This window comes from Cyrtonyx montezumae, unplaced genomic scaffold (assembly GCF_038088225.1).
Source record: "Cyrtonyx montezumae isolate F1298 unplaced genomic scaffold, pur_monq_1.0 scaffold_3, whole genome shotgun sequence".
Taxonomy (NCBI): domain Eukaryota; kingdom Metazoa; phylum Chordata; class Aves; order Galliformes; family Odontophoridae; genus Cyrtonyx; species Cyrtonyx montezumae.
In genome coordinates, this window is record NW_027072034.1 from 95,097,146 (window position 1) to 95,121,441 (window position 24,296).

The following is a 24,296-nucleotide window of genomic DNA, read 5'->3' on the forward strand; positions in this document are numbered from 1 at the left end:
CAGCTACCAAGATTTGTTACCAGTCTTTTATATCACTTTTTAAAATAATTGGTTGTGCAGTGGTCATCTTTTTTTTTTTTTCTTTGTAAGTGAGGTAACAATCTTTTGTTTGTTTCTGTATTTTTTTCCTTGGAAGAATGATAGCTAATGAGTATCCTCTTTTTCTTTTCCTTGCAGTATTCAACATACCAGCAATTGAAGGAGCAAAAAAAGTCGGAAAAATTCTTTAAAGTCCTGTATGATCGCATGAAAGCTGCTCAGCAAGAGATACGATCAACAGTGACAGTGAACACTATTGATTTGGGGAGTAAAAAGAAAGATGATGACAGTGACCTAACTGTATCTGTACCCAAAAAGAGAGGTAAGCAGGCACCCATGTAAAAAAGGGAAGTGGTAGTGTATTACATGAAAGGTGTACCACTGACGCTATGCTGAATTGATTAAGAAGTTTTAATATTAATCATTGCTAAATTGTCTTACTTATAAATTGTTTTTCTTTAAATTACAGACCATAACTTATGCTGGTTGAATGGAATTAGCACTGCTGAATTCAGTGAAGCTATGCCAGTTCTCACCAATAGAAGATATAGATTCGTGTTTTTAGAGAAGCTGAAATAGTCAGATACTAATGGGGTTATTTCACATGAGCAAGCACAGGGAAGAATGCCCACCCTGTGGTCCTTCCATTGTTCTCATCGTTTATTGTATATGGAAGAGAAATAGTATGCTTTTTGTTGTGATGTTCTGCTTCGCTCTGGTTTGTGGTTAATTTGGAACATGCTATCCCTGCATGAATGTTGCTTTGATATTCTTTGTAAGTTGCCTAGAGGTCTTTTAAAAGTTAGGCACCAAGAAAAGAAAAAGTTGCATTCATTGTTGTTGTTTTCTTATTGTTTAATTAAACAAGCAAAAACTGTTCCAAAAATTATCATATTTTCAGTGAAGGATTCAACACTGCATCTGAAAGAGGGTATGAAAGTTCAGTTAACAGAAGCGTCTTCTGCAACATCCAAGGCTTACTCTGTATATAGAAGAGAAATGGACCCAGAAATAGATCTTATGGGCTCAGGAACAGATGCTGCAAATGCAGAAGAAAAGTCTACAGAAGAAGCAATAATGAGTCCTGCTATTGCAATCATGCAGCCAATACTGAGATTTCTCCAGCTGCTGTGTGAGAACCACAACCGAGAGCTCCAGGTAAAGTGTTTTTGAGCCAGGCTTCAAAGGAAGTATTACAGGAGCTGGAACTTCATGAAGGAGGAAAAACATGCCTGTGCTTTGCTCCTATTACAGAATTAGGGTGTCTAAAATATTGTTATTCTTCGGGTCTGTGTGATAAAATAACTCATTTCAAGAACGGTCTGCATGCTCAGTTTATGTTTGTGTTCATGCCCTCAGAGTGGCATGGGGACCAAAGTAGAGCCACATGGAATTGAGAACTTTCTAAATGTTTCTGTTAGTACAGTTTCTGTGCACAAATGGTGGATAAATTGCCATAAGTTTTAAAACCACGAGAAGCTTCTGGACAAAGTCTTGGAACTGCACTTTTCCCTAGGTGTTATGATTGAAGGCTGTAAGATGCATTGTGTCTGTGCTATCAGCAACCTCCCTGAAAGCAGGGTTGGGTGTAGCTTGAACTAAGCTGCTGTTCTGCATTGACACTTCCACGGAGCAGTCTAAATGTGCCTCTATACCTGTTCATCAGTGGGACAAGACCCTCCCAAGCGAAGAAACATAATAAACAGATGGGGTAGGTGTTCAGGGCATCTGTTTCAGGACAGATGTTTGCAAAGCTTGTGTTTCTTTGCACTCCTTTCCCTACTGGTTTAATCAAATAGTCCTCCACTGCTGCATTAAGACAATTTATTTTCTACAGCGTAGTGTACTTCAGTAACTAAGATAGGGCAATCATGTGGTCATAAATTGTACCCGTCAGTACTTTTGTGAAAAAGATTGTGTGTTCAACACGATACTTACTCTTTCTCCTTATCTTTTTTGTTCCTTTTCTCCTTCCATCAGAATTTTTTAAGACATCAGAACAATAAAACAAATTACAACCTTGTTTGTGAGACCCTTCAATTTTTGGACTGTATCTGTGGAAGCACAACAGGTGGACTAGGCTTACTGGGCCTTTACATCAATGAGAGGAACGTAGCTCTCGTGAACCAGACGTTGGAAAGCTTAACTGAGTATTGCCAAGGTCCATGCCATGAAAATCAGGTAGGGCTTGAACAGATGCCGAAATCTACCTGAATGTATGGTATCTTTGTGCTTATCATAAACTCTTAAGTGTTGTCAATAACATAATTATTAAACTGAACATATACCACACCTGCATAAGGCCTGAAATATTCTTTCAAGACAGAACACAAAACAGACTCTTCCTTTAGCATGTCAGCTTACATTCAGGGTTTCCAGTCCTTTTGGAGAGAGTGTCATATCATTGGGTCCATAGTTTGAATCTCACTTCGTGAGATTTTGGATTTCAAGTCACAACTACTTAATTAATATAATAATGCGGTTTTTTGGTTGGTGGTGTTTTTGTTCCATTTTAATGCATCTTGCCTTTTCAGGTTTTTGTGTAGAATTCTGATTTTTACTTTCCTGATTTAACCTAACTGCCACAAAATTTAGCTTACTATTCTGCTTTGCCACCTCTTGACATCTTTAATTATGACATCAGTAGGAAAATGAGTGAGGGTAAAGACCATGCTTCTAAACAAACACGTGGTTCTTCGTCTTGATTGATGCAGCCTTTTTTGTTCTGACTGTTGGCAGATGTCTCTTCAGTGCTATTCTGAGGCAGTACAGAAATGTAGAGTGTACTTACATGCTGCTCTATTTGATCTGAAGAGAACTGTAGTAAAGTTGACACAGTGGATGAAGTTTCAGAATTTTCAGTATGGGTTAATGATGGGAAAATATCAGTGGGCAAAATTACAAAGACACAGTCTATTCTTGATAATAAAGACAGCTGAATAAATGCATGCAGTATTAATGTTCTTTCATTAGCACGCATAAATGAGGTGCAGAGTGCTTCTGTTGCTGGTAATCAATTAACTTTACTTAAAACTTTAAAATAAATGAAAGAAACAAAAATCCTTTAGTAGGCAAAATTTTAAACACTCATATTTGATCCATTAATGAATGGGAAAAATATTCGTAAAAAATTATAATTACAATGGAAATGAAAAAAAAAAAAGCTCAGTGTTTTCAAGTTAACTTGTTAACTAACTTTACTGATAATGGCAGTGAATGATTATTAAAACTTAATAACTTAGGCTTTCCAGATGGGAAGTCACTCAAGATTAGAGTTATATTTATTTACACCATCTGCAAATCTTAATTCAGTGTAGTTCGCAGACAAATGCTCCACACTGTCATTTTCATCTGTTTGTTTTGTGGTTGTTTTTTTTTTTTCCTCTGTCTTTCTGGAAAGCTATTCCTTTTATATTGCCCAATAAACCTATTCAAAAAAGTTACCATGGACTTATACAACTGACATTTATTTTACATACATTCCCGTATGTCTTTTAAGATTCTGTGTGTGGGTATATTCAGCCAGATCTGGCAGTGCTCCTGTGGACTGTTGTCTCTAGTTTGTACCAGATCATGCCTAATCCTGCATGATTCACTGCAAGCAAATCTTAGCTTGCACTGCTTTTTCCTCAGTTGTATACTTCACTATTGACAGTGTTGGGATTAGCTCTGTACTACATGTTTTCCCAACACCATTTGTGGCATGTTTTCAGGCTGCTCTGCTTTGGCAGTCACAGGGTCATCCAAGTTGTGGACCCTTGCTTTGGAAATCTACTGCGTATTCTCTCTCACTCCCCGATAAATCTCAGTCTCTCCGTTTCCCTCTTTTCCCTCTCTTCTGACTCTCTTCTCTTATTTTGTAGACCTGCATAGCTACCCATGAATCAAATGGGATTGATATTATAATTGCACTCATCTTGAATGACATTAACCCTCTTGGCAAATATTGCATGGACTTGGTGCTTCAGCTGAAGGTATGGTAAATGTAAATTTGTTCATTTAAATTTGAGTAATAATAGAAGACATACCTATGCAAGAACTCTAGGCAGCTTGACATTTACTTAGTCTTGCCATAGTGTGATATACTTGGCAGCCCTGGGAGACAAATGGTGCACATGAATTCAGCTCAGCTTAATCTGCATTAGATCCTCTACCGCAGGCCTTTTGACCCACTGTCGTGTTTGGGAGTATACCCACAGCTTTTTTTAATAGAATCCTGTCAAACAGATAATGCTGTAGCTAGCTTGAAGAGTCTACATGGTGAACATAAAATCCCTAATAAATAGCTAACCTGTTAAAGGGAAGGAGCATTCATTCTCTGTCTACACTGAATTCTGTGATTCTGTGAACTTTAAAAAATATTTGTGAAGGATATGTTGTGAAAAAGTGTAATATATCAGGTGACCTATAATTAAAATGTCAAATAAATCTGGCAATACAGTTAAAGTGTGTTTTATTACCCTTTGCAGTATCCTCTGAAGAGAAAGGTGAAGTGTACAGTGGGAGGGCTTGTATTTTGTTTGGTATTCTCTGGACAGTTATCAGATAAGTATGTCTGGTCTGTGTGCCATTGCGTGCAAAGTGAAGCTTTGCAGCTCTACTGTCTGGCAAGTAGGGTAGAATATGTCCAGGAAGAGCCATGGTTTAATGTTGTTTCTTGCCTTCTGAATGGAGAATTTCCATTGCAGATGGTTTGTTTCCTCCCTCAAACCAGCAAGTACTTTGTGGTAGCTGCATTGCATCATATTGGCAATATTATGAATGTCTAATAAAATAATAAATACAGCCATATATCATGTACAATGAAACATTGAATCAACAGTGTTTTACAGATGATTTTAATAACTGTAATTACATGATTGAATGGCAGTATAATTCAGGCCCCCCTCAAGCAAAACTCTTAAGCAGACATTAAACTTTGAACTCACAGATAGTTCTTTGAAGTCCAAATTTCAGTCCTTATAAAGACTAGTGCCGTTTTGATTTGCCATTGTTGTGAAGCTAGAAAATGTTTGTAAAATGCCTTTTCTGCACTGTTGCCATTAATGGAGTTTGCTGGCATTGCTGCAAGGACCAGTTTGGCCATATTCACAGGATACTGCATGCCACACTGTTACTTAAATAGCAAAATTTGGTGAGTGGTACCAACAGGTCGAACTGTGGAACTGATACTAACTTCACAGAAGCAGGGTCATTTAGGTTAGAAGGTACATCTGGAGGTCATTCAGTCCAGCACTAAGCAAGGTCAGCTGGAGCAGGTGACCAGCTGGAGATGTCACAGACTGTCTGAGCAAACTTCCTGTATTTGCCTGACCTCAGGGTAACAAAGTATTTTCTTTTGTTATACAGAATTTCATATGCGTTTTAATTTGTACCCATTACCTTCTGTCAGTCACTGAGTATAGCTCCCTCTTCGTTACTCTCTTTCAAGTGTTTAGCACACTGGTAAGATTCTGATGAGCCTTCTCTTCTCTAGGCCAAGCAATCCCAGCTCTTTCAGCTGCTTCTAATGAAAAGTGCTCCATTCACTTACTGGTGCAGCCATTTGCTGGACAGTGAATCCATATTATTCTTGTACTGTGGAGCCCAGAACTGGACACAGTACTGAGCTGGATGTGATATCAAGAATTAGATTATTAATGTTTAACACTGTCAGTCTGTCAGTGCTTATAAGCAACTCTGAAGTTTCAAATATGTACATTTTGAAGTGAAAATACAGAATTTTAAGTACATAGGCTTGCATGCTTACACATACAAACAAACTCAGACAGTGTTTTCAGAGAACATTGTATGCTGAACTAATACCCACCAACCAAAGCAAAGCCCATGAAGAATTATATTTTCCCATACCATCTTAATTTGGCTTGTTTTGCACACACTTTGTGATGTGGTGTTTAATTACATCTTCATGGATTATATTTTCCATTGGAATCCTGAATCATTTGCTGAGCAGGATAGACAATGTTCATTGAGTGAACAGATGGCCAATGTTCTGTTCCGTTTTTTATTATTTTGAATGTGACACCCCAGCCTTCCTTAGTGACTAGTTTTAAGCCCTGACACAGAGTGTGACCTCAGTATCTGCCCCTGTATGTAGTGGAAGGAGAGTGGAGAAGGGTGGAGAAACTAGTATGAATGTCTTTTTGTTTTTTCTCATAGTACTGTATGAGATGAGAACCCAGGAAAAGATAAACGAAGGCCAAAAGCATTTGGGACATTCATTTTGTAGCAGCTAGGGACTGATTTTTCACAAAACTAATGTGTTATAAGGAACTTTATATTGTATTTTCAAAGTATCTGACCTCTTTTCATTATTGATATCAAGGAATTTGAAATAATGATGTCAGAGTCTCAAAGCATGCAGAAAATGAGGAGCAAGGAGTTAAATTAGCATCTCAAACTCAGGTGTCAGGATCAGATAGGGAAGGTGAAGGGTGAAGTGACTTATGAATCAGCAATTTCCGTCTTTGGGACAAAAAATGAGAGGGTGTGCCTGCTTGCTGAACTTCTAGGCACACCACTTTTTCTAAGTCAACAGCAGGAAGCTGGCTGTTAGCAACAAGTACTATCCACCCTCTACCTTTCTTTACTTACTACAAGCTGCAGTAGACTTCTCTCTACCCCTAGGATTGCCTGCACAGGTGACGACTCCGAAGCCCTTATCAGCCATGAGTGAGTAGACTGAGGCTTTCCTCTGTTTCCACTACTCCTTTCTTAAGCTATCTGGCAGCCTGTCTTGTCCCCTTCACTACTCATTTTGAGATCCTTCCAGTGCTACCACACTTGGTTTGGTTGCCATTGTAAAGGAACTCTTCAGCAGAAGTAGAAGCATCCAGTTCATCAGAATAGCACTCTGATCTCAGCGCCTGATCTCATTCACCATGCACATTCAACTTTTGCAATTAAGTTGGCTAGAGTCTGGCTAGACTTTTACAGTGGATGGTCCTAATTTTATTTCAGAAAGATAAGAGTGACTATAGAAAAATACACATGGAGTCTCATTCACCTTCAGTGATCCCAATCTGATCTTCTCATCCATTATTCTTGGTCCTTATCCCCTCATTGTGTCAGCAAACCCAGTCTCCTTCCTCTTTTCTGGCTTCTCACTCAATTCCCGGTCTCCTCTCCCAGAAGGTCCTAGTTCTCCAGTCATGTATGAATCTTCATTCTGTTCGTCTACCTTCTTTCCATCTTCCCCTTCCTTGTCATCCTGACTTTCAGTCCTACAGTCCTCCATTTCATTTCCACACTTTTTCTGAATTTCAGTAGCAGATGTTTCCATTTCCACATCCTATGAGGTAGTCCATATATCACTCAGTTGCACACAAAAGCACCATTTGAATTGCCTGTGTGCATCTTGCCTAGCTTCCAGGTGCTGCTCCAGTAGAATAGGGGAAACCCACCCTATTTCAGAAGCACACCTAGGGCTTGGAGCTGTGGCACACAATGACTTAGGAAACAGTTTCTAATCCTGTTTGGTTTCCTGGCTTTGGGTCTTTTCCTTGCCAGTCCTAACTTCATCCTCACTCTTGCTGCTTCAGTTTTGTGTTTTCCTGCAACGAGCTTGAGCCCCTTTTCAGTCTCCCTTTTGTCCAAGCTCCTCTTTCAGTCCCTTTCAAAGCAGGCAGTCCTTCCCTCCAGGTTCTGCAAGCCTAGGCAGATACCTAAAAGGAAGCACAGACCGTAAATTGTTTGAATATATTTGTTGTTCTCTGTGCTGGAGCATACTGTTTAATTTTGTGGAAAGAGGTAGTTGTCCTGGTGGAGAAGTTGAACATCAGTCAGCAATACACCCTTGCAGCAGATACCCAAACCATGTCCTGGACTGTATTAGAAAGGGTTTAGATAATAGGTTTAGGGAAGTGATCTTTCCCATCTGTTTGACACTTGTTGGACTGCATCTGAAGCACCTTGCCCATTTTGGAACTCTGCGGAGCAGGAAAGGCATTGACATACTGGAGTGATTCCAGTGGAGTACTATTGAAATGATACATGGAATCAGGTTCAGCCTGCACAGGAGTTAGCTGCAAGGAGCCCTCTTGCTGTCTGCAATGACCCCAGGAGAAGATGGAGCCAGAATTCTCTTGAAGTTGCACTGTGGAAAGACAAGGAACAATGAATGCCAGCTAGGGGAAATTCTGGTTAGATACAACAAAACCTTATTTTCCTGTGGGAGTCAGTGAAGCTCGGAACTGTTGCCCAAGAGGGTTGCAGGGTTCCCATCTTTGGATCTCAACTTGAGACAGCCCACAGCAGGGACTTAGAGCAGGGTCTGGGACTGCTGAAAGATCAGTGTAGAGAAGGCCTTGAATGCTTGACTTCATTGTCCAGCCTGCATGATTTTGTGATTCTGTGCCAAATGAAAAGAAAACCTGTGGGCTTTTAGCTCTGAAACTGGCAAGTTTCTACAGTACAGTATTCAAATATTCAAGTCATAGTTTCAAAAATACTTAAGAATTGGACAAATTTAGCTGGATTTCCATACATTATTTTCTTTTCTTGGCATCTGATGTTCCACATTTTCAGATTTACTAATGAAACTTGGATATACAAACACTGCTTAAAGCTGAAGCAGTTAGGAAGCCCCAGCAAACAGGTGAGCGTGGGCATGGTGTCTCCTCAGTTTATGAGTATGAACAGATTTAGCTCTTGTACTCCCCTCCAGCAAGATGTTGAGTTACAGAGAAGTGAAACGGAAGCTTCTGGCCGACCTAGGAACTGTGCACTGTTGTGCATTGAGGCCTGTTAGGTTAAGGTGCTTAAACCTCTCAAACCATTCCTTCTTTTCTGTTCATAATTGATGTAACTGGAAGTAAGACAGGGTACCATCTACAAAGTTTAGGATACCACTGAGTTCTGTCTGCTGATATTTAATCTGTGGGAGAGGTCTCAGGCAGAAGTGGGCAGTTGACAGAGTAAAGGATATCTTTATGCATTCCCCCTGGAATATTTGGTAGCAAAACAGAGTCTCAGGCATGTATGAAAACAGGTTATTTTAGATCCTTTTCAATAATTACCAATTAGAACAGAAGGGAAGGAAAACTGCCTGAGTGATGAAGCCTTTTGTGTAATACATTTTGTAATTACCTCTGCTGAGCATTGCTTTAACAGAATGCCATGATAAAAATTGCTAGGTGAGCAGAAAGAGAGGGAAATGGGATTTCATTTCTTGTTCTTTTGAACAAAGCTCTATATTCCAGTCATAATTTTTCAGTATTTAAAATGCTTCTATAGCATGCAGGGTTTGTTAGCCTTACACTACACTGACATTAAAATGGGAGAAAAGCCCTATTAAATATGCCAGTAAAATAAAAGATGCAAGTAGTTTAAAATTGCATCCACTAAAAAAGGGGTCCCAGTAATTTCAATTAAAACAAATGCAAGGATCATTAATCCATGAAGTAGATTTTAAATTTGCATTAACTTGGTTTTGTATCTCTAGAACAATGCCTCCAAGCTTTTGCTGGCTATTATGGAAAGCAGACAGGACAGTGAGAATGCGGAAAGAATCCTTTTCAACATGAGACCAAGGGAACTGGTGAGAAAACTTCTGAATATTCATAAATCTTTTGGCTGAAAAAAAATACCTGTCATGAAAACATTTTAAAATGGTCTGCATCTGAACTGAAGAGTGTTGGCAGCATACAGTGACACAACGTATCAAGATAGTACTAATTCACAGAAAAGTACTTTAAAGGGATCAGGCATGCATGGTTTCAGTCTTTACGACTTCATTATTTTTATCCATTCCAAGCACTTTTCTGTAATTGTTTCCTAACTAAATTATCATACCCTGGTAGACTGTCTTCAAGTACGCTTTGTCAGGGACTGGGAAATTAAGCTTGAGCAGTTTATGAAACAGTGCTAACAGAAATGCATGTGTGTGTCTCTGTGTGTGTATTTACATGTTTCATGAACAAACAAAAAAAGTTACCGATAGTTGTTGCTGTATCATGGAAGAAGCATTGTACTTGTTTAGGTCTCCAGGAATTTTAAATTGATTGGAAGTTTGGAGAAAATGTTTCCAGTTAAACAGTGACTGGAGAACCTGTTTTGTGGAGAAGTAAGTGGGCATTAGCCCCTGCACGTAGATGGAGCCCAGTGATCTGCTGACTCCTGGGAGTCAACGCTGCGGTGGCATGTCAGCACAGTGAGGTCATCCCTAATGTACAACTGCTGGATCAGGCCCTGCATAGGCAACTGAGGACTTCTGTCTTTTTGTCCTGCATGAGGCTTTTGTGTATTTTGGAATTGCACTAGCACTCTGCCCAGATTTGTGCCTCCTTTTTCTTTTTGGTTTAAGTTTTTTTTTTTGTATTTTTTTCTGTTACAATATATGGAGACCTCTATAGCACTGCAGCCTGATGAAGCCAGGCAGGGATTGTGTCTGCACTGTAAGTGCCAAAAGACATTACCTGTGGTGTCTGTCTTTAAAAGCGTTTGTGAAAATACCTGCTCACAAAGACTCAGCATTTGTGTTCCTTTCTCATGGTTAAAGTTTTGCTGACAAGAAGTGTAGCACTTTGGAGCTTCATAAATACTCCACGCTCTTCTTTATTCAAAAAGTGTACCTGAGACTGCTTGCTTTTCTTTTAGAACTGAGGGGCATCCATCCAAGCTTGGGCTCAACAAAGTGAATGTGTTCAAACACCATGTGCTTTTCCCCTGAGAATGTCAGTTATTTCATCTCTATTTGGTTTGTGTTGCAGGTGGATGTGATGAAGAATGCATATAACCAAGGCCTAGAATGTGACCATGAGGAGGAAAATGGAGATGATGGCATCTCCCCAAAAGATGTTGGCCATAATATTTATATTTTGGCACATCAGGTATTCCGTATTTGTTGTACAGTTGCTTCCAGAAAAGCATGCTTAAACTTCATTCAAAACCTATCTGATCCAATATCCCTTCTTGTGATTTCTGTCTTAACATTTGTGTACAGCATGACCTTAATTGGAGTGCTGCTGATAGCAGGACAAGTAAGTAGTATCAGTGTAAGAGGAGGCACTCTAAATAATTTGGTAGGCACTATTGGTCTGAAATAACAATGTAGAGCAAAGCAATTAATGTACACTTAGTTTTGTCTTTCTTCAAAATTAGCATCTCATTTATAAAAATCGAGTTACTATATCTACATTTGAATTAGTAGCTGCAATTGGGATATTAAGTGGACTTGGATTGAGAAGATTCAGATTATTTTAGTTATATTCATTTTTCAGCTAATATGAATAATTGATCCTTTTTACTCTTTCCTCCTTTGCCATCAAGTTCGCTTAATTTTTCAATTGTGTTGAGAATATTGAAAAAAATGAAGACATATATTTTACTATATCACAAGTGATAGCATTTTTTGTTTCAGAAAGAGTTGTGCTTCTAAAAATGATCTTACTAAGTGATAGATTCTTATCTATCTCTTAAAGAAGGGAATATTCTTTATTCATCATACTTGTTAAGCATAAGGATTTAAATGCTCAATGAAAACAGAAAAATCTTTAGGTACAGTGGTGTTATGCAATGTTTCTTTCAAACAAGAAATGGAAAGGCAGGTATTGAATTGTGCTCACATGCTTGCAGCATATTTAAGAAAGTAGGTGTTGTTATTATGTTGTTAAGGATGACCACTATAGCTGTTCCAAATGCCTCTTCAGTTGTGGTTATTTTGTCCACAAAAGGCTCATGGCAGCAGTTTACTATTCTCCATCCTACTCTATAGAATGAAATGGCATGATTAGCTCTGTATGCTTTAAAAATAACTATATTTCCACAAAAATGACTGTTTTAATCCTCATATTTCTGAAACTATTCATGTGTTTGTTTACAATAGCTTTGCAGCTGTGTCAAGCCCACTATCAAAACAGAGACATGAAAGAGCAGGCAGTTTGGGACCTTTCCCTCTCCTCTGCTAATGAAAAGCTATGATTCTTGGCACAGGAGTGCTGGTCCTTGACCCCAGACTCTTTCTATTTGTGCTATTTCACTCACTCTGGGTTGGGCAGGATATGAACTTGGTCCCTCCTCAGTAAAGCCATTGTTGCTGGGTTCCTTTCCTGGCTCCACTCTGAATACTTACTTCTACTTTGCTGTGTCTAAGGTTCTTATTGGTGGCTGGGCCTTCCACTTGGCTTAGCCAACCTAATTTACATAGTATTTCTTTGTTGTACTCCTTACAGTTTCAAAGTCCACCTGAAGTTTTTTTTCTACAACCAACGTGTTGCATCCATCACTGTCCTGACACTTGCATGTATCTACTTGCTTTAATTACAGCCTTTTGGTGACTTTATAATAGCAGAATCAAGACCAAGAGTTCCTCTTTTTGCTCTTAGAGCCCTCAAACAGAGACAGTTTATTTTGGGGAGAGCAGACTTTCAGTTTTTGTCGTTGCACTTTTCAGGACTCTGGTGGGTTCTGCATTTTGCCACCCCTACATCCTTCCTTGCCCTTCCTGTGGCTGATTTTACCAGAAGCAAAAGGCATTCTTGTAAATGCTTCACCCACAGTGCATAGAAACTTTTAAATATGTTGCAAACAAAGCTGAGATTTCTGTTGTCAAATCACCCACCCGCTCCTCTCTCAAATGCACGTGTTGGCACATATATCTGTGTGCATGCACACATACAAAAACACACGTGCAGAGACCCTGGGACGTGGTGATAAGATAATGGCTGTTAAATATGCCAAGTCATGACAGTTACAACTTCATTTGCACATGTTTCTCTTTACATTTTCATCCTTGTCCAGCCTGCAACCTGCAATAGCTGTGCTGCATCCCCTGGACAGACTTTGAGGCAGTCTGGACACTGCTACTCTCTACTTTTTCTGTTCAACATATTATGAGCAGAGGGGAGAATGGAGCACTACAGGGAGAAAACAGAACTGAATTATCCATGAGGAGCTACCCTGATTTGCACTCACACTCTTCATCCTGGCTTTAGGGGAGAGACTCATTCCAGATGTAGCATTTCTGCAGCCAGTTGTGGGGGAGACACAGACTGGGGCTTGAGGTTACATCTTGGAAAAATAAGTCTATTATTCGTAGATGAAGACAGGTCACAAATATCTTGAAAATCTATGGAGAAGATTTTTTTTTAATTTGTCTTGTTCAAATGTCATGTTCAGAGCAAAGCCTTGAACTTGACAGTGCTAACTTCTTACAGTAGTGTTTCGGGTGAATGGCAGTGGTGTGCTACAGATAGTTCCATCAGTTCTTCTCAAAATTCAGTCAAAGAAAACTTGGTGGTGTTTTTATTACTGTCCTTTTTCAAAGATCCTGTTAAAGCAGGTTATACTTTGTTTTGCAAAGCTATTAAGGCCATCCTCAAAAAGACTTCATCTATATGTGATGTCTCTGTACAGTTTACAGAAGCTTTTTGACGTGGTTGCACACAGTTGTTCAGTACTTACAGTAGTGCCTCTGCAACTGAGAGGTAGATGGGAGAATTAAGGTTTTATATGACTACAAAAAAATGAAATTATAAAAGGACAAAAAATTCTCTGATTTTTCCAGTGACTCTATAGGCTTCCTTGCTTTTAGTTATAAAAAAGATATTTCACTAGTTTGTAAACTAAAAAATGCATTATTAGAGCCAACAGTATTTCTTTGAATACTTCTTGTCCCCTTTACATTTACTATAAGAAAAGAAAATGCACTGGTTATAACCACAGGTTTCTGTAGTTTCCACGCTTGCATTTACGTACTTCTGTTAACAGCAAATATTTTGGGGTGCTTCTGTGTGTTTTTCAGCTGGTCGCAAACTCTCTGAATCAAGCACAAACCGTAGCAAATACACTGTGCCTTTCAGCATGAGCTTATTTATGAAGCTCAGAGAATATTATATAAATTTACATCGCTTCTAGTCAGCTTGCAACTTGGTAAGAATGCACTGTCATCTGCTATAGAACTGTGCAGATATCTCGATCTAAAAGGATGTGAGTTGGAAGGGAAGCAAACTCTGTGGTACTACAACAAGACTTCCAGTGCCTTGTGACTCCTTCCATCTTGTTCCCAAAGCTTTTGCAGGAGTATGGAGGTAGTGACCTAGTGTGGTATCCCTTTTATGATGCACATTCTGAGTCTCTTAGCAAAATGTTATTTAATTTTAAGCACATACTTAAGTGTCTTGCTGGAGAAGGAGCATAGGTCTTGAAATTCCACCTTTGTCCCTTTGTGACCTCCAGGTGAGTAGAAGGGGTTTCTAGGAGGTTAAGCTACAGTTCTATTTAAATACTAAGGGAGTACCAAAACTGCTTAGATAAATATGATAATTTCATGATGTCACTGGAACTTACTGAAAAACCATTTCCTCCTACCCATAAGGTTAGAAGAAATTAACACTGCTTGATATCAGTGCAGGTATACAGCATGAGCAAAGATGAACTTGATCGAGGCTATATTCTGGTAGATTGATGTATTTTGAAGTTCCCTTTCATCAATAAATTCTTAAAATAAATGTAAAAGAAGCAGGATTTGGCTTTGAATTGTATGATTCTTGCTGCTGCATGTACTACTAAGCATACTATAGCCGCTGGAAATTGTAAGACATACACCTTTCCTTCAGATGCTAATTTTAAATGAACTGAGCAAAATAAGTCATTCAGACAAGTAGATTTGTCTGTATAACTATTGTTAATAGTAAAATCAGTATTTCTTTATCAAATATTGCAAACTTTATCAAAGTAATCTTACTGCCATGTTCACTTCATGTAGTATACTACATATTGGTGTAGGCACATAAGGAATATTTACTAACTAGACTTTTTAAAATAGATAATATTTTTGGTAACAATAGTGGCATGGATTTACTGCTCCAAACTTGTGGTGCATTTTTTTACAGGTTAGTATTTTTGACACTTGAAATCGTTTGATAATGAGACTTGGATACAATACATTAAATTGGAGAAACTTAAGGCAATTTTTAAAAAACGTTGCCACCCATGTATGTAGAATTCTAAAAAGTGCAAAGCCTTTGTTTCTGTGGCTTTCTGTTTATCACACCATCTGTATCTTCCATTTTCTGCATCAGTGTTGTGCCTGCATCCACATAGTTCTCAGTTTCTCTACAACAGAACAGATCGATTACAATAATAATAGTAATTGTAGAAGAATTAGCTTTGCCTTTCATGGATTTTGGAGCAGTTAAAAGCATTAGTTAATTTTATTTCCCCCTCTCATAGTGTAGGTATTATCCAGTCTTACAGATAAAGACACCAAGGCAGAAGCAGGTGTAGACAGCAAGTCATTAGCCATCATGGGAAGAGAAGACAGCTTGCTTGATCCCCAGTGCCTTGCTTTAACTGCTGCACTGGGTTTCCTCCTATGCTCACTTGATCCCAGCTATGTTACTAATGAGGAAAATTGGCATTTAATAGCTGATACAGTTGACAGTTGAGAAGTGCATAATCACTGAGCACATTAATACTCCAAGAGTCTTTTAAAGAGATCATTGTAAAATATGTTTTTCAAATAAACTTTTCTGTGCTGCTAATATTACGGATTGTTAAGGCAAGAAGAGTTTTCATAGTATAACAGATATAAGTGTGAGAGGAGCTGGATGTGAGGGGATACTGGATGGCTTCTGTTTTTTTTATTTTTTGTGGGTAGTTATTTTTGGCGTTGCAGCATTTAGCAGCTGCTGGCTTTCCTTCAGTGGGCTGTATTTTAACATTTAGGCAGAGGACCTTAGACCCTTGTTCCTCCTTTTCTCTTTTGTATTTGTGTATGTGTGCAGATAGAATAGAATATATGTATTAAAATATATACTATAAGATAGATGTAAATTCTCATACCCATCCATTTGTCTTGACTGGCATACAATTCAAGTCAGACAAAAGATTCCTTTAGAAGATTGCTTAAAATGATGTAAGCAAATTTTCCATGGTTTAATATCTGGGGAACATGAGAAGTATCACTATGAATATGTTCCTCCAGATATGAGATAGTATCACTGCCTGTAGCTTGTCCTTTGGTGTGAGACTCCAAAGCTTTCTGAACTGACAGGGTTGTCCCAGGCTGAAAAACAGTATTCTGCATGAAGGAAATCCGGCCACAGTCAGGGATAAATTTAAGGTGAAATTTGACTATTCAAAAAGAATGAATGCTGAACAAAGCAGAAATGAATTACTTAATAGTATGCATTTACTAGCACCTTCTATAAGCAAAAAGACAGCAAAGAAACAACTGGAAGGCTGTTCAGGATGGAGAATGGGTGGAAGCAGTTAAAACCCCAGCAGTCCACGGTATGCATTAGATGACTAAAACAATAGCATCATTGTTATACCTTGGAAAAGATATAATCAGGAGCCAAGTGCAAATGTCTTGCATGGGCAGTCTTTCTCTTTTCTCCTGCTTGGTGTCGTTTGCAGCTTGTAGCATTTATCTGAAAGTGATCTCCCTTTCCTCATTGGAACTGTGAGTTCCCAGACCATTTTGCTGTAAAAGGTAGTTGGGAAGCAGCTTTCAGCTCCAGCTAGGGACTTCCAGAAGACCTGAGACCTTATGACTACATTGTTTTTTTTAGACCTGCTGACCAACATTGCCTCTTTCTGCCAATCCTCTGTTAGACACCTTGCTCAAAAATGGGACTGAGATAGTCTTCCCAAGCACCTGATGGTGCCTGATGGAAAACACTAAGCAAACAACTAAACAGGGCTACCTTTTGAGGTCAGTGAGTGATCAAACCTATCCTTCATGATAAACCTACCTTTCAGAATAAACAGCTCTGAATTTGTGCAGTAAGGATGCTCACTTTCAGAGGACAGGTGAAATTTTTGGATCTCAGGGATGCTTTTATTTTATTTTTTTTTTCAGACTTTGCTGAGATTTGCAGCTTTTTTATTTTCTTTTTGTTGTTGTTTTGTGTCTTTCTTTTAACAGTGAAACTTTTAGTGATAGCAGTGCCAAAATAAAGGGCTAATGGGGACCAGTCCCAGGAACCGTGACTGTCAGGGGACTCGTATCCTTGGCTGCCAGACCTGAAACTTCTCATAGAACTTCTATGCTCCACATGTTGTTTTGTAGTTATCATCCTGATGAGACAGGCTATGGCATCAAAATGACACTGGCTAATTAAATGTCAGCAGAATCAGAATCTGTTGCAAGGCTTTTACACTTAGATTGCCAAGATTGAAACAGAAACCAATGACGCACATCACCCTCCTTGCGGCTCATTAGGATGGTATATAACTCTACCTTTAGCCAGCTGCAATATAGAGAGACAAAATGGAGGCTGCTACAGGGGCTTGACACTAATGAGCACCTGAAACATTAAACAAATGTCTGTGGCTGTTGTTAGGTCTCAGGTTAAAACCCTGGCAACTTGTCCTTCGTTGTTAGGTCTCAGGCTAAAGCCTTGGCAACTTGTCTTTCGATATTTTCTTTTTCTCCCCTTCTCCTTGAAAGCGTTTTCCTCAGAACTCTGCCATGACTTTGACAGAGATCTGCATGGGGACCTCTGTTTCCCTCTGTTGACTTGGGTTGCAAGGAGCTGCTAGGATTCAGGTGGAGCTTTTTACTGGAGGCTGGCCATTAGCTTCATTTCTACAGCTCTTGAGTAAGATCAAGTGAATATCATACGTACATCTGTGTTTTATTATGTGTAATTAATGAGGGACATATCCTGTTTGGCTGTGGTGGCTGTACGTTTCACTAATGCACAGGTGGTCCTAATATTTCTGTTTTGTGGGTTTCTTCTTCTATCTTTAACTTCTGTAATCCTGTCCCCTCATGCTTTGTGGTTTACAAGATTTTTTTGTCATTGGGAAATATCTTGTATTGGTGTAGAGGCCCAAACGTTAGACCAGAAGAAATATCTTTTATTTGTCAAATGTCTGCATTGTGAAATCTTCACATTAGTCTGTGGTTTTACCCTGAAAATTGGCTGTGGGAGAATGACAGTCTTATTGAGATATTTTCTGCTCTCAGGCTCCATTTACAATCCTGCATTAGTAATAAACATACTGTATTTTTATTACACTCTGAAACAGCACAGACTGGGGAGAATGACTTTAATTCTCCTTTGCTTCTTTATCACCAGCAGGACAGTTACTTAGCTTCCAATTTTAAGGAGTCTTCATTTAGCTTTATCCTCAGCTGGTCTGTAGGGGACTATCTCCACTGAAGGTAGGCAAATGATGCTCATTTAAACTGGTAGAGAACTTAACCTGTTGTCCTCATGCTTTACACCTAGCCTTAGAGCCCCCACTTTGCATCTTGTATACACAGTCTTCATTAGAGGGATGATATATGGGCCAAAAAAAAAAGCACAGCTTGACTTAAAACTTCTCCTGGAGTATACATACTGGAGAGTATGCTGAAATAAAAATTGTTTAATTTGTAAAGAGTAAACTCAGTCAAGGAGCCACTGAGAGACAATAAATGTGGAACCACACAGTGCCATCTTTACAAAATCACTCTTCAAAGTAGACTGCACTTTCACTTGCCCTCAACTACAATGCTTACATGTCATCTGCTCAATAATGTATGTAATACAGCTACTTTCTTTGTTCAGATTGCTGCAAACACCCCTTATTAAGAATGCTGTCTTACACGAAGAATTGAATTGTAGTCATCTACTGTAGGTGAAGGCTTACTCTGGGCACAGAACTGGGACTTTTCCATTAGAGGTGACCTTCAGATGAACCAAAGTGCTCTTTTTCTAATATATAAAGCACAGCTAAAGCATTTTACTCTGAGGTAGGAAGAACTTGCTTTGTTTGTTTGTTTTGAAGGGAAGTGAGAGTAGCCTTGGAAATATCATGAAAGTGAAGTCTGGTCTTACTTAATATTATCAGAGTAGTTTTAATAGATCTCAGATATCTGCATGGTGAAATCCTACACCTTAATTAAAAACAGAGGGAGATGTCTTCTCTGAAAAAGACATACTTTTTTTACCCCACTAAATTGTTCAATAGTCACTGACGTAATTATAGGTTAACAAAAATAAAGAGCATTAATCAGAATATCAAGATATGTCTGTTCCTCACAGTTGCTCAGTCTTACTTCTAATCTCCTCTGATGTCATAATTTAATTAGATATCTCAGTCATCATAGAGTTTTCCAGAATAGACAAGATCTGAATTTGCTACCTTAGTTGCCTTCCTCTTTTTTTCACTTATTTAAAGCAGCACAGAAGAACAAAAATGAGGTCCATTTCACACTTTTTCTGGGGCAACTATAAGACTTACTGATTAAAAGTGTCCAGGAACAAAACAGTTTCTTTGTTGTTATGTATGGACTGTGAGTTTCAAAATTCATTTTATGAATGGTTTGTGGTAGCCTTAAACAAACTTGCGCTTTCCAGCCTTTTCTTTCTGTGAGTTTGCCTGCAGAGCACCATTTAGCCGCTAGTAGGCTGGGTGGAGCGGAATTATTTGTGAACATTTGATGAGGACAGATAGTAACTTTTTCACTCTCTTTGATCTCCCACCTTGATCTGTTGTTTTGTAAGTACCAGGTGAAACTGTTCTCATGAGAATAGTGTCCATAATACAGAGTTGGAAAGAGCACTTCACTGTTTTAATTTCTCTTCTCTTTATTCCAATGCCCTAAATTATTTTTAAAGACATTTTTCTCTGCTAATTGGAGGGTTGGGCAAACGTTCAACAGCACGATTGGAAAAACTGGAAAATCTCACCACTGTAATTGTATGAAGGGAGACATCTCTCATTCCCTGTCCATCTCCATACTCGGCAGCTGTCCTGTTTCATACCCCACAAAGGATGAAGAACCCCGTAATGATTAGGGAATGCATGTTTTTTGTGAATTTGAGAGCTTCCAGCTGCTTACATGCTACTTTAGTCTGATATAGTTTTGACCCCGAATGACCAAGTTGTAGTTTTCTATGTGTTACAGAAATACCTGTCCAAGAGAGGGATGCTAGTGGGATCGTCTATGAACAGACTTGCTACTTCACCATAGGTATAACAAGTATGAGGGCCACATAATGATTGTATCTCAAATGTTTTAATCATGGAGGCTTACTGAGGACTCACACCTCTTTACTGAGCTGCCTTGAAGATTTGTAGCTGACTTATGTGAGCTTGTAGAAGTGCTTGTACATGTATGGTGCCACTCTTCCAAGATATAAGAGCATGAAACAGAGCTGGTGGGTATGCTACAGACTGGGCCAGTGAGCTGCTTCCAGATCAGGGAGTAGCAATGTGCAAAATACACAGTGGAACTTTTCTGCAAGTGCATGAAATGAAGTTGAAGGGTGGGAAAACATGAGGAGAGACCTGGAGGTGGTGTAACTCTCATGCTTTGAGTCAAAGGCTGATTAGTTTGGTTAAACTCTGGAGAAAAGGTTGAGCTCATGGGTTACCATGAGTTACTTTCTCCTCTGAATTTGATGGCCAAGGAAGGAAAGTTGTCTGTCAGTCAAATTCTGTTCTTATGGCTGAAATAAGGAAATACGGTCATTTCTAGGGCTTAAAGACATATGTCATAAGCAGTTTCTCCTTTTGCTTGTGTGGATATGTATCCTTCCTTTTCTTTAGAAGCTGTGTGTTAGATAGCAGTAGATGGATATTTTGCAGAAAATCACTGTTCTAAGTAAGAAGAGCTAAGTTGGAAATGAAGTGCTTGAGAGCAAGCAAGAAGGCTTTTGAGAGTTTCTCTAAGGCCATGTCATTCACAGCTCTCTTAATCTCAAGTTTATTTTGTATGTGTGTAAAGTCTCGGTGGCTTTCAGAGGCGAGCAGTTCTCTTGCTGTATGGATTGCTGCTTTGTTATTGTTCTAGGTCTTTGTCAGACTGAGTTTGTACCATGTTGGTGAGCGTATTAATAAGGTCTTATTTTGTGTGCAGCGTTGTCAGCCTTTCATATGGTTTGCATGTGGCTGAAATCTTGTTTTTTTGTTGTAAGATAAAGAAGACTAGCTGTAGTATTTCTGCTCTCTTTTTCTTCCTTTTCCATTAAAATGACCTGTTATCTTCCCATAATCATGTCTGACATGTCTCTGTATGTCCTTCCTTCCTGTACTCCCCAAAATTTTGCTTACAGTATTCACAGGAGGCTATCTACAAGTGCAGTTGTCTCATCCTGTTGGAACACTGAATTGTGCACTTCTGTCCACTTCTTAAGTTCAGCACAATCAATGTACACCAAAAAATACATGTGACCCATGTATGCATTGAACCAATTTGACTCATTTTGACACTGTTGTCTGTGACAGTCTCTGCGTATCTTTGAGGTGTTGCACACCCTCTCCTTCCCCACATTAATTTTGTTTTGTTTCAAAACATTTTGTCAGCAGACCTGAACTTTCTCCACATGCATAGTACTTTCTTTTTTTGTTGTTTTTTTTTTTTCATTTTTTATTTTTTGTTTTGCAAGTAAGCTTTGCCTTTGAAAGAAATTGCAAAGAAGACAAATGGAAGTAAAGCTCATTGAAATTTTTTGCAAGTCATTTTGTCTTCTGCTTTCTTTCATCAGGGATAAAAGAACAGCAAAACCACATCAGAAATAGCAATAAAATTACTGTGGGGGCTGCAAACATAATAGTGATAGAGATCACTTAACTGCGATGGTTTCTCTTATGTGATAATGTCAAGGTGTTTTATTTCTTCTTACCCTGTGAGGTAGTTCACAATTATCCACAAATTTTAGTGCATGCCACATGGAGGCCAGCAAGGAGAGGTGATGTCTTGGAAGTTAGACAAGGCTGTGGAAGACCCAGCAACAGAATCCAGAGTCTGGACCACCCAGGGCCCTATTCATGTACCACAAGCCATCAGAGGAAGATTAACTTGAAACCCTTTTGGTTGCTCTGTACAGTATAATCATCTAAATGAAATCAATGAATACTTGATTTGAGAGTCTCCCGTTGCTCCATCCCTGCTGTTCCTAATGTTTGTTAACAGATTGCTTTGTGGTAGAGTGCAAAGGTGCCGCTCTATAAAACTGTAATGACTTCTGGGAAGGAAGTTGCCCTATGTATTGCAGAAAGCACCATTCAATTTTGATTGGAACATGGGGAGTTGAGAAGTTGTTACTACTGTTAGTACAGCCAGCTGGAATAAAAAATTCTGCTCAGCTATAGTTAAGATGACATTTTCTTTTTCTTTGCTTTCTCTCTCTGACCTTGTTTACCTCTGGAATATGAGTGTTTTCATTTGCCCTGGGCAGGGAGCTGGAGTGTGGTAAGGCTCTGACACTCAGAGGAAGAGTATCTCATTTTCTGTCTCCTGTCCAGTCATGGGTTTCACCCATTCCGTTTGCTACTCCCTTGACTCTTTCTTTGTGTTGCTTTTAAGTCCCTCCAGGGATTTTCTTGTCAGTCGTCAGGCAGATTTTTAACCTTTCTTTCTGAGCAGAAAATGAAGTGTTTGGTGGGATGGCTGGGGTTTCCCTGCTGAGAGGGTTTGGTGGTCCCAGATCTCACAGTGCCTGGCTCTGGGAGCCAAGGGGCTTAGGGAAAAGAGGTAGGGGCTGCATCTGTAAATGAGCACAAGTTGGTGCCAAGCAAGGTGAAACCAATCTCAATAGATTTGATAATCTTCTCTTGTTACAAGTTAGATTTTGTCTTATTTTCTCCCTGGTGAAAGACCAGTGGCCTTTAGGCTGGTGGATTATGCTACAGTATGTCTCATTATTGAATAACATTTGAAGATAATTTACAACAAATCTATCAGATCTTATTCACTGCATATCAAGTCTGTGAAAAGAGCTCTTGCTTCACTTTCCCTAAAGTCTACAGGTAATGAACTTTCAGGACTGTTCAGCAGCCTTCCTATGCACTGGCATGCCAGGCAAGGCCCATCTAGCGAGCTGAAGTTGAAGCCTGAGGTGAGGGAAGAGGTGGCATTGTGCAGTTTTGCAGCTTGCAAGCCAGACCAGTTCCCTCGCTGCTGTGAGCCCCAGCTCGCTCCAGCTGCTGCCCTGCCACTCCAGGCCTGCCAGGAGTGTCCCCAGCAGGGAGCAGATCGTGCTGCTGCGTTTATGGGTATGAGGAGAAATTAAAGAGAAATAGTGGCAAGCATAATGTATACACAGGTGCATTTCTCTTCTCTATTTTTTGGATTTTTGTAGTACTTCTCAAGAGGACTACTTTAACCGTGAAGTGTTTTGTGGCACAGGAACTATTTCTTTGTTTGTATTCCTCAGGCAGTTATCCAGAGCTTATAGTAATACTTCTTCGGCCTTTTCTAGATAATTAATTTAACACATTTCACACTTCACCAATAAACTGACTCTTCCACGAAAATGATACCTGTTTAGAAGACACTAAGCTTCACCCATTTAGATCTCTTTGTGCCGTTCTAGTAATAGATATAATCTTTACTCCATATTGATAGTCTCAAAGTGCTAGAGAGTGAAATTAATATAAATATATATTAATACAACATCACAGATTTCAGCTTACTGTTTCTAGCTCATGTTTATAGGACTTGTGTCCTTTTTGGGCCCCAAAAGAAAGCCTGGTGAAATTGGATGGGATTTTGGCAACTCTCTTAGCTATGTACTAGGTCAGCCTCCAGTGCAGACTGTGCTACAGCATTTGAGTTTGAAACTGGGACTGACTTGTTCTTATAAAAATACAGACAGGGTCTGTGTTTTACAGAGATAATGAAAAACGGAAAGTTACTTTGTCTTTTCCCAGCAATATTTCTACAGACTCATGCATACATATCTACATACTTTGGCAGGCCAGTCTAGTAGCCCAGATCAGTGAGTTATTGAGAGTCTGATGACATGGAAGTTCACAGCTTTAAATCACTTTTTCATTGAGAACATTAAAATAACTGCATTTATGTTTCAGGAAATCTTTCAAATAAAATGCTTGCAATAAGTGCATATATTGTTGATGGCAAAAAATGTCTGCTGTCTTTTTCCACGCTGCTGATCATATGTGTAACCCAAATGACCATCAGATGTGTTTTTATAATAGCTTTTGAGGAGCTCAGACTGAGTATTACTTGTAATGCTGTCATTCCTCCGTAGTCTTTCTTTATTAATGACTCCAGTGTTCTTGATCTGTTCTAAACCTTTCACATTTTGTTCTAATGTTGTTTATTACAGTATTTTCCAAATGTTTGATGCAAAGGTCTTTCAAGATGAAGAACAGTCCTTCTCTGGGAACTGTGTGGAAAGCCAAATTATCTTTATTGATATAGATATTGCCTTACACTTCCCCTCTTTGAAAATCGCTGCTCCATTATATGTTATTGCTTCCTCTTCCTTAAATGCCTTTGTGAGTAGTAAAGTACAGTGTTGACATTTAAAATATCATCACTGGCGTGGTTGATGGATGAGTGAATGACT

At 39.1% G+C, this 24,296-nt stretch overlaps 1 protein-coding gene across 1 annotated transcript in view; it reads left to right on the forward strand.

Annotated features, from left to right (window-relative positions):
- Positions 1–24,296, forward strand: part of ITPR2 (inositol 1,4,5-trisphosphate receptor type 2) — a 255,879-nt gene that overhangs the window by 181,537 nt on the left and 50,046 nt on the right. The window contains exons 40-45 of the mRNA XM_065742442.1: positions 178–361; positions 941–1,197; positions 2,020–2,220; positions 3,903–4,013; positions 9,482–9,577; positions 10,749–10,868. Coding sequence (XP_065598514.1) covers positions 178–361; positions 941–1,197; positions 2,020–2,220; positions 3,903–4,013; positions 9,482–9,577; positions 10,749–10,868 — 969 coding nt within the window. The remainder of the gene's footprint in view (positions 1–177; positions 362–940; positions 1,198–2,019; positions 2,221–3,902; positions 4,014–9,481; positions 9,578–10,748; positions 10,869–24,296) is intronic.